The following is an 11,889-nucleotide window of genomic DNA, read 5'->3' as shown; positions in this document are numbered from 1 at the left end:
TAATGTACTGTAAATAGGGTACTGCGTTGTAGTCTACATCTGTTTAATACTCTGTACTATTTAAGAGTTGCTTACAAGTATACAATATGTACAGTTACTTTCAAGAGCTAACATTTCTTTTCCCCACATCTCAAGGGGATTAAGTTCTTCCTTAATGGCTAGAACAGTAATAAATGATGCTCCTGTACATGTAACATAAGTACTACTGTCTGTCTGTAATGAAATTTGCAACTTTGTTTTCCAAAGTCCATTTTATTTTGATCTGTCCAGTATATTGCACTAATTCTTTAGTTATTTTCATTATATGAAATCTACCAAGTGTCAGAAAAGATGATTTAATCTATTTAAATGTTGAACTGCTAGCAGAAACTTACATGTGCAGATTGTAAATTTGCAGTAATTGGGCTTAGCAAGGAAAATGACAGTTCACCAGTGTTTAGTTTTATATTGAGGTGCTCAGGTTTGAATAAAGTGGTATAAAAAAGGAAATAATTGTAACCAGTCTTTTTTAATACAAAATAACTCATTTTTGTGAATTTATTGTGGCAGCTTCTTTTATCATAAAATGAATGAACTATACTATAGCTTTCCTTCACTTGAACTATCCTCTTAAGCATGAAATACATGCTAAATATAAGTGGGTATTTTATCACATCCATTTAAGAGTGCTATCAAAACAGTAATATTATCTCTGGAACCTGCTTTTAGTGCAGCTTCTACAAGGTGCTTACTAATATACTTAGCTGCAAGGGCATAAAATGTCCTAGAATTGATTTCTGAATCTTCAGATATTTCAGAAGATTCAAAACTTTCAGGTTCAGGTTCTTCTACATTTATCTCAAACTCTGGGCTAGTTAGTTCTGTGCTTTCATGAGATGTATCATCACTTAAGTCCCATGATCCAGGAACTTCTAGAGTGGTTTCTGATTCTTCCTCTTCTTCTTCTTCCTCTGCTGCTTCTTCCTCCTCTTCCTCCTCTTCTTCTTCTTCCTCTGCTGCTGCTTCTGATTCTTCCTCTGCTTCTTCCGCTGTTGCTTCTGCAGCTGCTGCTTCTTCCTCATCTGCTTCTGATTCTTCCGCTTCTTCTGATTCTTCCTCTGCTGAGGAACCTGACTGAACCATCTCTTGTTCTTGCTCACCACCACTTGAGGATCTTAAATTTTGTAAGTCAGTATCTGCAAAAAAATCTTTATTTAAATACCATGAATAGAATTCAGCTTCCAAATCATTCAAAGGTAACTCGGTGCCTTTGGACATGCGGGTTTTCTTCAGTTGGGAGCGCTGATACTTTTCCAGATAAGCAGAAAACATTGTTAATGTCAATAGTACTGCTTCACTTTTATCCAGAACTTCCCAGAGTCCATTAGAAGCTAAAATAAGAAATTGGCATGAATCATCAACAGGAAAGGAGATTGTATGTGGTACAGGAATAACAGTGTTTTTCAGCTTTGGATTGCCGTGGTAGCCAAGGCCCCGAGTGCTTTTGATAAGTCCTTCTATCAGTCCTTTGGGTTCGTTGCTGCTGATAGAGCCACCATTCTTAAGAACACGGATCCTTTCTTCTCTAGAATAAGTGCTATGTTCTTTAGTAACCCAATAGCTTTTCCCATTTTTGCATAAAACAGCATGAACGTTACCTACAATTAAAAAAAACACACACAACTTATCAGTGTATAACTTAACTGAATTGATATTTGAAAGCACTGCCCAAGGGGCTTAAACTTCAACCGTTGCTTTTCCTCCACAGGTTATGCTGTGCAGATTCTATACACAATTCATGTTCTGCCATCTTTCATCATTCGTGAAGATAACCAGTCTAAAGCTGGATTCTAGACACATCAAAGAAACGTTTCAGTTCAAAGCATTGTAAATTTAAATAGGTAAAGCAGGTAGAGAAAAATGGGGCTCTATGTTGCCACCTGGTGGCACAATGTTATATCGCGCATACAACACATATAAATCACTTTTTCTTTACCAGTCTAGCTGAGTCCCAAGTGCTCAGTTTATCTTACCCTTCTCCCATGATTCCATGTCAAGTGCAACTTTCTACATACCTAGATTACTACATCCATAGGCTGAAACTAGACAGAGCCAGTGGGCCACAAATGGCAAATTTGATCCGTCTTATCATTTTGAAGAATAGCAAACTCAGGTGCTTCAATGCCAATAGGTTTGGATACAAAACAGGGCCACCAAGAAATGAGGATGTACTGGCATATTAGAAGAGAGCCATGAAGTATGTAGGAATGCCACATTCTTTTACAAAACCAAAATAGCAAAACTCAAAACAGCCCAATGAGGACTGGGTGTGCTTATTGGCCTGTGAGAACCACAGAAAGCATGAAGTTGGAAAAGGAAAATTGAAAGGGTGGTGATGGATTTTCCTGATCAAATCATTTGTACATCTTGCAGCACCCTTGATGAAAACATGGCTAGAGCAGGTTCCACTGCAATATCTAGTAAGGCCCTCTCCATCCTTGCAGCAGCAAATGGAGCCACTTGGCTGCCTGGAGCGGCAAATGCAGGGGCACTCCCCCCGGGGGCGGGGAATCACTGCAGCGCGCATGCATCATGATGTCACAGTGCATGCGTCAGTATGAACTTCACATGTGCGGGATGCCGCATATCCGCAGTCCGTCCGTGCTGGTGCTGCTGCTCACGCGGCAACCTTACGAGCGGCAACTCATAAGGCTGCCATGAGCGAAGAGCAGAACGGACGGGCTGCGGCACCCCATCTGCTGCTGCTGTTCGTGCGTGCGTGGCAACCTTACGAGTTGCCACTCGCTCAGCGACTCGTAAGGTTGCGGGAGCAGCAGTGCCAGCATGGACTGACTGCGCATGTGCAGGATGCAGCACATGCACAATCCGTCCCTGCTGCGCCCGCGGCAATCTTACGAGCCATCGAGCGAGGCTTTTTTACCGGGCGGCAGGGCTCAGCTTGGGAGTCGTGGGGGGGCACCAAGTGTCACCCCTCTCCAGGCTGAAACCTGGGGCATACCTCCCACAACGCCCCCACCTTGCTCCACCCCTGCATCCTGATATTCTCCAGATGCATTAAGCTAAAACTCCCCACTGGCTCAAGACAGCATGGTCCCAATGCTTAGGGATGATGGGAGTTGTGTAGTGTAAGGCACCTGGAGGGAACCTATTTGGGGAAGGCTGTTTTAGTTGTGCAAAATAGTTCGTATCCATCTGTCTCAAGAGACAATGGAGCGCACTTCCGGGGGTGAAGTCAAAACCACTGTGTTAGCAGCACCGAAGTGACATCTCCAGGGCACAAGCCTGGGCAGTGTGTATGGAGGTTGTCCTGGGCTGCCCAGACAACAAGAACCCCTTCTCACCCTCGCTAATGTAGTACAAAGGAAACCACAGCTCTATACATTTGGCACCCACCTAGCTGCGGGAGTTTTCAGAAGGAGGCGTACATGGCACTATCCAACCATATTGGGGACTGCACTCCAGATTTGTGTTTATTCCTTAGCCTTTTCTTCTCCCAAAAATATCCCGCAAGGCAGCGGAAGTTTAGGATCAGTTTTCCTCTTCCTCGATGAGCTGCCTTCCCAGGTTGATGAGCCCCATCTACCCCTCAGTTCCCTCTACGGCCCGTGCAGAAACCAACTTTTTGACCATTGGTCTCCTCTGCTCAATCTGCCAGAGCCTGTCTTCACATGCAAGGGAAGTCCCTAAGTGGCTGAGGGCTTCAGACCCCTTAGCTACATCCAGTCGATGTAGGATGTAGGATCATAATTGCATTGAGCTTCTCAGTGTCCAATGAGGGGAGACAAATGTGCAGTACAGTGACATGGCAACAGGCTTTGTACAATTACAACATTGCTGGATCAAGCCAACCTGTTCTTAGTGGACACCTAGATGATGATGATGATGATGATGGCAATTTACTTATACCCTGCCCATTTGGCCGGGCCTCCCCAGCCACTCTGGGCGCCCCCCAACAGAATATTAAAAACACAATAAAGCATCAAACATTAAAAACTGCCCTAAACAGGGCTGCCTTCAGGTGTCTTCTAAAAGTCAGATAGTTGTTTATTTCCTTGACATCTGATGGGAGGGCGTTCCACAGGGCGGGTGCCACTACCGAGAAGGCCCTCTGCCTGGTTCCCTGTAACCTCACTTCTCGCAGTGAGGGAACAACCAGAAGGCCCTCTGTGGGGGTAGAGATGCTCCATCAGGTATATGGTTGTGAGAAATGGGCAAACAGGACTCAAGCACAATAGCACTCCCCTCTTCTTTGCTTGCAGCAACTGGTATTCAGAAGCATCACTTCATCTGACTATGGAGGCGGAGCAAAGGCATCATGCCTAGTCAACAGACCAACAGACTTATCTGTCTGTCTGAAAATTATGAGATCATTAGGACTGCTGTTTTCAGTGTCTGCTATGTAGCTTCTGTCACATCTATAGCTGGATACCTCGCAGATGCCAGTCATTGCCCAAAAAAGGATAAAAAAAGATCAGATTTGTTCAAAAAAATAAAATCTGGTTCCAAATGAAAGTATGCAAGTAAAACATGTTGGATCTTAGAGGGCAACTTTTCAACGGACTTGATTTAGAACGGAGGTAGTAAAAGAATCTGGATCAATCTGAGTCAATCGCAAATATTTATCTCTTTGAAGCAGAGGTTATGTCCATAAAACGAAGCAGCAGCAGTCATTTAAGAAGAGGCAAAGGCTTTGCTATCCAGTTCAGCCTCCTGTTCTCATGGTGGCCACCCACAAGAACGGCATGAGTGTAAAAGCAACTCTCTCCACTTGTACTCCCCAACAATGCCTCTGGAATTGGAGGTAGTAGATAAGACATAATAGCTAGTAGCCACTGGTAGCTTTAACCTCCACAAATTTGTTTAAAGTCGTTTTAAAGCCATCCAAGTTGGTGACCACTACTACATATTGCAGTTATGTACTGTGTACAGGGTTGCCATATTTAAAGAAGTGGAAATCCGGACAGTTGCTGAGCTTTGGGGCAAAAGCTCACAAAAATGAAATAAAAGGAGGCTTTTGAGTTATTTTTAAGGGAAACTGGCAAAAACGGCACTGCCGACATGGGTTGCCATACGACCAGATTTTCCTGGACATTCAGCCGATTTCTGCCCAGACTCTGCTTCCGGCTTCAGAATTCCAGGTATGTCCGGGAAATTCCAGACGTATGGCAACCCTAGTACTGTGTAAAGACCCTCCAACATTTCTGGGATGAAAATAGGGACATCCTAAGGAAAAGCGACTGGGTGAGCTCCCGTTGCTCAGTCCCAGCTCCTGCCAACCTAGCAGTTCGAAAGCTCGTCAAAGTGCAAGTAGATAAATAGGTACCGCTCTAGCGGGAAGGTAAACGGCATTTCCGTGTGCTGCTCTAGTTCGCCAGAAGCTGCTTAGTCATGCTGGCCATATGACTGGGAAGCTGTATGCCGGCTCCCTCGGCCACTAACGCGAGATGAGTGCCGCAACCCCCGAGTTGGACACGAAGGGGTCCCTTTACCTTTACCTAAACTATGGTTTGCTGAGAGATTGTGTTTGTTGAACATAACAAAGAAACAGACCAATGACAAAAAAAAAATCGGGAAGGAAAGCTTGTTACGGTTTAGGAATACAGACTTATTGTTCCTATTTCAGTTCAAAGTTTAGGTGAGAACAATCCCATTAAAGAAGATATCTGTTATTCAAAATTATTGTATGCCATATTGACTTGTCTCTTTCCCACTCTTTACTTTTTTGGTGCTGAGATCGTTGGAAAGTGTTTCATCTTGCAAACGTTGACTTAGATCCTAAGGTTCTGCTGGCGAGAGAGAATATTCTGTGAATGGAATTCTGCTAACAAGATACTCCCACCGTGTGGAAGGTCTCTGTGACATTCTTTGCTCATATCCCCTTTCCCCTGGAGTCCCTTTGCTTAAAAGGGGGGGGGGGATCTGCTCTAGAGAGTGGGAGGAAGGAGTGAGAGACAAAAAACAAACACCACCCTGTACTCAGGCAAAAACCTATGCTGGAGCCCAATTTCCTCTGCCAGTGGAAGGAACCCTTCTGTTTATGGAGAGTGAGTTAGGCCCCAAGGCTATGCAGTATTGAATTAAACTGCAGGCACTTGCTGTATCATTTAAAACTGACAGGCCAGCATTTTAAAATGGGGTAGGGTAGTGGGAAATGGTAACCGTATTTCATACATACCAATATTAGCAATATGCATTAGTCCAAATTTTTCTTCTGTCAGTGCAGAACTATTGTCGTCTTCAAGCTCTTCCTCTTCCTGACTCCCATCTATGCTATCTGCCATGTGCTCATTGTCTCCTGGCCCTCCGGTGAGATCATTTGTTCTTTCAGACGACTCTCCTTGCTGCTGTTCCATGTTCTCAAGAAGACCCTCTTCCTGGCTCTCATCTATATGATCAGCAACATGCACATTGTCTCCTGACTCTTGGGCATGATCATTTGTTCTTTCAGATGACTCTCCTTGCTGCTGTTCCATGTTTTGAAGGAGACCCTCTTCCTGGTCCCCATCTATATGATCAGCAACATGCACATTGTCTCCTGGCTCTCCGGTGTGATCACCTGTTCTTTCAGATGACTCAACTTGCTGCTGTTCCATGTTTTCAAGAAGACCCTCTTCCTGGCTCTCATCTATATGATCAGCAATCTGCACATTGTCTCCTGACTCTTGGGCATGATCATTTGTTCTTTCAGATGACTCTCCTTGCTGCTGTTCCATGTTTTGAAGGAGACCCTCTTCCTGGTCCCCATCTATATGATCATCAACATGCACATTGTCTCCTGGCTCTCCAGTGTGATCATCTGTTCTTTCAGATGACTCAACTTGCTGCTGTCCTATGTTTTCAAGGAGACCCTCTTCCTGGTTCTCATCTATATGATCAGCAATCTGCACATTGTCTCCTGGCTCTCTGGCACGATCATCTCTTCTTTCAAGTGATTCTCCTTGCTTCTGTTGCTTGCTTTCAAGCAGGTCCTCTTCCTGAATCACATCCTTATTATTGGCAACCTGCTCATCATTTTCTGGCTCTACTGTGCTGCTTTCCTTTCTGTCGTTGGTTCCTTCAAGTGGCTCCTCTGGCTGATGTTCTGTGACACTGCCCCTCTCTTTATTAGTTACAAGCAGAGCCACTCCCTGCTCTGCATCACATTTTTTCTTTGCTATGAATATCCTTTTAGGCGTCTCCTCCTCGTTCTGTTGTCTGATGTTCTGTTCCTCTTCATCAGTTACCTTTTCAAGTGTTTTCTTCTCCTCTTCATCTTGTTGGCTTTCCTTTTCGCTGCTTATATTTTCTATTATACAGGTGGCAGCTGTACAACTGCTCCAGCAGACTCTGGAAACTTCATTTCTTCCGAGCCGTAAAAGCCTGTCCATACGCCAGAAAGACTTAGCATATGCTCTGTGAACCCATTCATAATCACCTGGCCAAGATTTCTTGCCTCTGGCACCCTTTTGAGTGAAAAGTCTCTCCCTCACTTTGTAATCTGCCCTGAAGACGGTGCAGAATGAATCTATGAATTCTTTTCCAGCTTCGCTCACTTGGTAGGAGGGATCTTCTTGAGAAAGCTGGTCAAGGAGTAAAACGGGAAGTTCCACGGACGTTGTCTCTGCAGCAGAGATTCCATTGCTTCCATCAAAAACTCCAAGAAAGCATGTACCTGCCCTGTTTCCATAATTGTCTAATACGACAAATACGTCTTCCAAGTTTTCATGCCAACGAGCATTTTTGTCTTGACATATTGCGATGGCTTTTATCAGTGGATTGGTAACTTCTTCAATGTGCACAGAACTTTGAGCAATACTATCAATACAAAAATATGGAGTAGGCTTCATGCTTTCTTTAAGGAGGTCAAATGCATAGCCAATCTTCTCCTTCTTTCGTTCAACATACTTAGGAATCTTATATTTTTTCATTTTGAAAAGCAGACGTTTTCTCTGATAAACGATTTCATCTATATCTATTGATTCCACCCATGGCCGCTGGTAATCCAGTACTGCCAGAGCCTGGTGGACTTTTTTATGGAAAAGAATTTCGCTAATGTGTACCATTTGTTGACATATGGAGCAAAGTACTGTAATATCGAGTTTGTCAACTTTCTTGAAATCATTCTTAACTACCTTTGTGGGATCTTCTTCTTCAGATTTGTTGGATTTACTTTGCTGAGATGCTTTCTCCCACGACATTCTATAAGTACACAAAGAAAAGTAAAATGTGTTTCAACTATCCTTCTCAAACAAAAGAACCTTGCAATTAGTTCTACATGCCAAATGGGGCTTTAGGATTGCGTTTTTCTGATAGCCTGCATACAATATGATCAACTGCTTCTCAAAGAGTTTCAAAGCCATCTGATATGCAATGTAGGTAGGAAGGAAATCTTTTTTCCCCTTTTATAATTCTATTGCTTTGTTAACCAAAAAAACAAACAAACAGGTGCAAACATAGCAGAAAGAAAAATATTTTTTTAAAAAAATATTTTAAAAATCAAACCATAAACCACAAAGTGTCAAAAACCTGGAAAGACAGCTCCAAAGGGATAATAAAATATTAGTGGAAACTCCTACAAAGATTTCCTTTGCAACACAATAAAGATTCATTAAAAATAAAAATAAAAGTATTCTCCAACTGGGAGTTCCACCATTATTGAGAATAAAGGTTCTATATAGACTTAAATGATCCAGTCATTTGCATATAGTGGCAGCACTGAGTGATCATGTGCCTCAACATTTGTGTAAGAAATAAAACCATGCCATAATGTATATATGTGGCTTAGTTAGAAGTAAGCCCTGTTGAGTTCAATGGGACTTCTAACAAACTGCAGACTATGCACACATATGTAGGAGTACAATTTCATGAACAGCTGGGATTTTTTTTCAGAATAGATAATTTTAAGTTTTAATTCATACCCTTTTATGAGCAAATGATAGATTAATCATATGCTTGCTACCCACACTATATAGTATATACTGAATAGCTATTTCTACAATGCATAGTTTCCATGTTAGGGAAATTAGGAAATATGATCCATCATGTTAGGGAAATTAGGAAATATGATCCAAAGAGAAACTAACTCTGAACAAAGTACCGGTAGGCTGCATGTAATTCTACTGTCAACAAAACTGGAAACAAGAAAGGGTTTTCAGTGTGTACAGATGATCAAGAACAGCACCATGCCAGTTTTGTCAGGGCCCGCTTTAGCCTTAAAATAGCTGCCCAATCATGGTGAGAGTTAGCCAATACCTGTTTGGACAGAAATTAAAACACCCTTCATCTTTAGAGATGAAAACAATAGAGGAAGTTAGTTGTTTTACTGCAGGACACTTTTTGGGGCAAAGTTGTTGAGTTTTTCCTTGGGGGGGGCTATTTTTATTATTATTTTTTGCAAAATCTCTGGAAAAAATAAAAATTTCCCACGTGGGTTGCCATGTGCCCGGGCAACACAGTAGAACCCCTTGGTTCTCGAATGTAATCCGTTCTCGAAGACCATTTGACTTCCAAAACGGTCAAAAACCGAGGTGCAAAGGGCTGGCTGCAAATTCAAAAAAATTTGAAAAACACGCAGCGGAAGCTGTTTGACTTCCGAGGCACGGAAGCAATAATTTCCGGGTTTTCAGCGTTCGGAAACTGAAACGTTCGGCTTCCGAAAACCGAGGTTCCACTGTAATTGCATTATGTTCTGGTAAGGGGAATCTCAGCTAAACGTTCCAGACTAGCCCTTTCCAGGTTATCTCTCTCACCCCAACTACAACACACCCACGCACCATACTTTCATCAACATACAGTAATGTAGATATGGCACATGTAGTTTGGTAACTTTTCCATGCAACAACCTTAAGGTTGCTGAAGAGGCCAGATACTATATTGGCTGTGAGTCCTGGAAAGACCTGCTGTCTGCCTTGCAGGGCTTCTTCTACCTGGCTGGGAGAGTGGGACCCTGACTGACTCCAGCTACAAAAACTGAGGCTGAACAGACTCTTGAGCTGGGGTATTGTTTGGGGTTTTTTGGTTGTTGTTGGGGAGGGGGTTGTTGCTGTTGGGTGGCTTTTTTTGTATCTTAGATCTTGTTATGATTCATGTGGAAATCATTCGGTTTGGTTGTATATTTTTAATGTTTAATTTATTGTTTATGACCACAGAGCCTAGGGCTTGCTGATCAGAAGGTTGGCGGTTCGAATCCCCGTGACGGGGTGAGCTCCCGTTGCTCGGTCCCAGCTCCTGCCCACCTAGCAGTTCGAAAGCACATCAAAGTGCAAGTAGATAAATAGGTACTGCTCCGGCGGGAAGGTAAAGGCGTTTCTGTGCGCTGCTCTGGTTAGCCAGAAGCAGATTTGTCATGCTGGCCACATGACCCGGAAGCTGTACGCCGGCTCCCTTGGCCAGTAAAGCGAGATGAGCGCCGCAACCCCAGATTCGGACACAACTGGACCTAATGGTCAGGAGTCTCTTTACCTTTACCTAGTTATTATTTTCCCCCTGTTGTAAGCCGCTTGGAGCATGATTTGAACTGTGGAAAGGTGGCATACAAATAAAAGGTAAACAACTTTTGCATCTGGATTGTCACTTTTTGAAATATGGCAACCCTATGTATTTACTGTTCACATTAAAAAAATATATGATAGGGACGGGCGGGGGAGATATGATCAGCGGGAGTGCACAATTTCAAATATATGTAAAGTTGTGGGGCATTGCTGTCTTTATAGTGTAACAGGGCATATTTACATGGTGTGTCAACAGTGCTATTTCCCCAGAATAAATTAGAGTTTCCCACCCCCCCAAAAAACCCACACAAAGTGATTGACAATGGGGAGGGGAACTAGCTTTTCCGTAACTGAGCTGAGCAGAGCTCCTTTGTAAAGATTTGCAAGAGCAGAACAATAACAGTGATAAAGTTGCCCTATCCTTTTAATCTTAAACTACCTGTACAACCATATGAAGTGTTTGAATTACTTTGTTTCAGATATAGAAAGATTTTAGTAACTCCAAATACTATAATATTTGATGTAATCTCGGGGCCTTTACTTTCAGCAGAAGGAACCTCACACAGAATAAAAATGCCAGGCAGAGGCTACTTAAAGGCTCCTTCACATGAGTAACTGCTCTCCACAGTCAGCTGCTTCATGGTCTCCACATTTGGATAATTTCCTTGATGGCCACTTGGTCGGCAACTGAGGACAGAACATGGAATATGTACTTACTTGTCTGATGGATTGGGAAATAGTTCACCTCAGGAAGCGTAGTAGAAACTAGGGCTGTAACCAAATGAAGGAAATATTAATGAATCAATCGAATTTGCACAAATCAACATACAAGGGGGTGGGAATATCATACTGAAGGTAGTGGTGGGGGAACCATACATTTCTTGTTCTTAGATCATGTGCCTGTATATTGTAGCAGGCTTCATCCTGGAAATCATTCTCCTGTATGTGAAAGACAAAACGACTGTTTTAAGCTAGTGTTTAATTGTTAAAGTCATCTTGGTTTTTATTTTTAAAGTACTGTCTTTTTAACTGTGGCAATTATTAGTTTTGAAGGGCTGTCAGTCACATGGAAGATAGAGCAAGTTTGTTTTCTTGCTGCTTCAGAAGGTAGGACTCGACCAATGGAGCCAAATGACAAGAAAGGAGATTCTGACTAAACTTTAGGAAGAGCTTTCTAATAACTGCCTCAATGGTGGAATGGATTACCTTGAAAGGTGGTGGACTCTCCTTCCTTGGTTTATAAACAGCAGTTGGATGGCCATCTGTCAGGGATTCTTTATGTGCAATTCCTGCATTGCAGGGGGTTGGACTCTTGGGACCCCTTCCAACTCTACAATTTTATGAAAGGGTTCTTTAAAAAAAAAGATTAAATAGCCTATTTGATCAAATAGTGATGCTCTAGAAGAAATCAAGAGCAAAC

At 42.7% G+C, this 11,889-nt stretch overlaps 1 protein-coding gene across 1 annotated transcript; it reads right to left on the bottom strand.

Moving 5' to 3' along the window:
* Positions 1-561: 561 nt before the first annotated feature.
* Positions 562-11,384, bottom strand: PP2D1 (protein phosphatase 2C like domain containing 1). Its single transcript, XM_033165930.1, has 4 exons — positions 11,187-11,384; positions 6,176-8,178; positions 1,042-1,637; positions 562-942 (listed from the first exon to the last, which is right to left on the bottom strand). Exons 2-4 carry the CDS (start codon positions 8,175-8,177, stop codon positions 628-630), a joined length of 2,913 nt encoding a protein of 970 aa, XP_033021821.1. The 5' UTR covers position 8,178; positions 11,187-11,384; the 3' UTR covers positions 562-627.
* Between the last annotated feature and the right edge of the window lie 505 nt (positions 11,385-11,889).

The sequence above is a fragment of the Lacerta agilis genome, chromosome 12 (genome assembly GCF_009819535.1).
Source record: "Lacerta agilis isolate rLacAgi1 chromosome 12, rLacAgi1.pri, whole genome shotgun sequence".
Taxonomy (NCBI): Eukaryota; Metazoa; Chordata; class Lepidosauria; order Squamata; family Lacertidae; genus Lacerta; species Lacerta agilis.
The sequence above is the reverse complement of the archived record's forward strand: the minus strand, read 5'-3'. Positions and strand labels throughout refer to the sequence as shown.

Coding starts and splice junctions, on each gene's coding strand:
- PP2D1 (XM_033165930.1), bottom strand. CDS start 8,177: ATGTCGTGGGAGAAAGCATCTCAGCAAAGTAAATCCAACAAATCTGAA. Junction 1,638..6,175: donor AATGCATATTGCTAATATTG/GTATGTATGAAA, acceptor TTTTAATTGTAG/GTAACGTTCATGCTGTTTTA. Junction 943..1,041: donor ATGAGGAAGAAGCAGCAGCT/GCAGAAGCAACA, acceptor GCAGAGGAAGAA/GAAGAAGAGGAAGAATCAGA.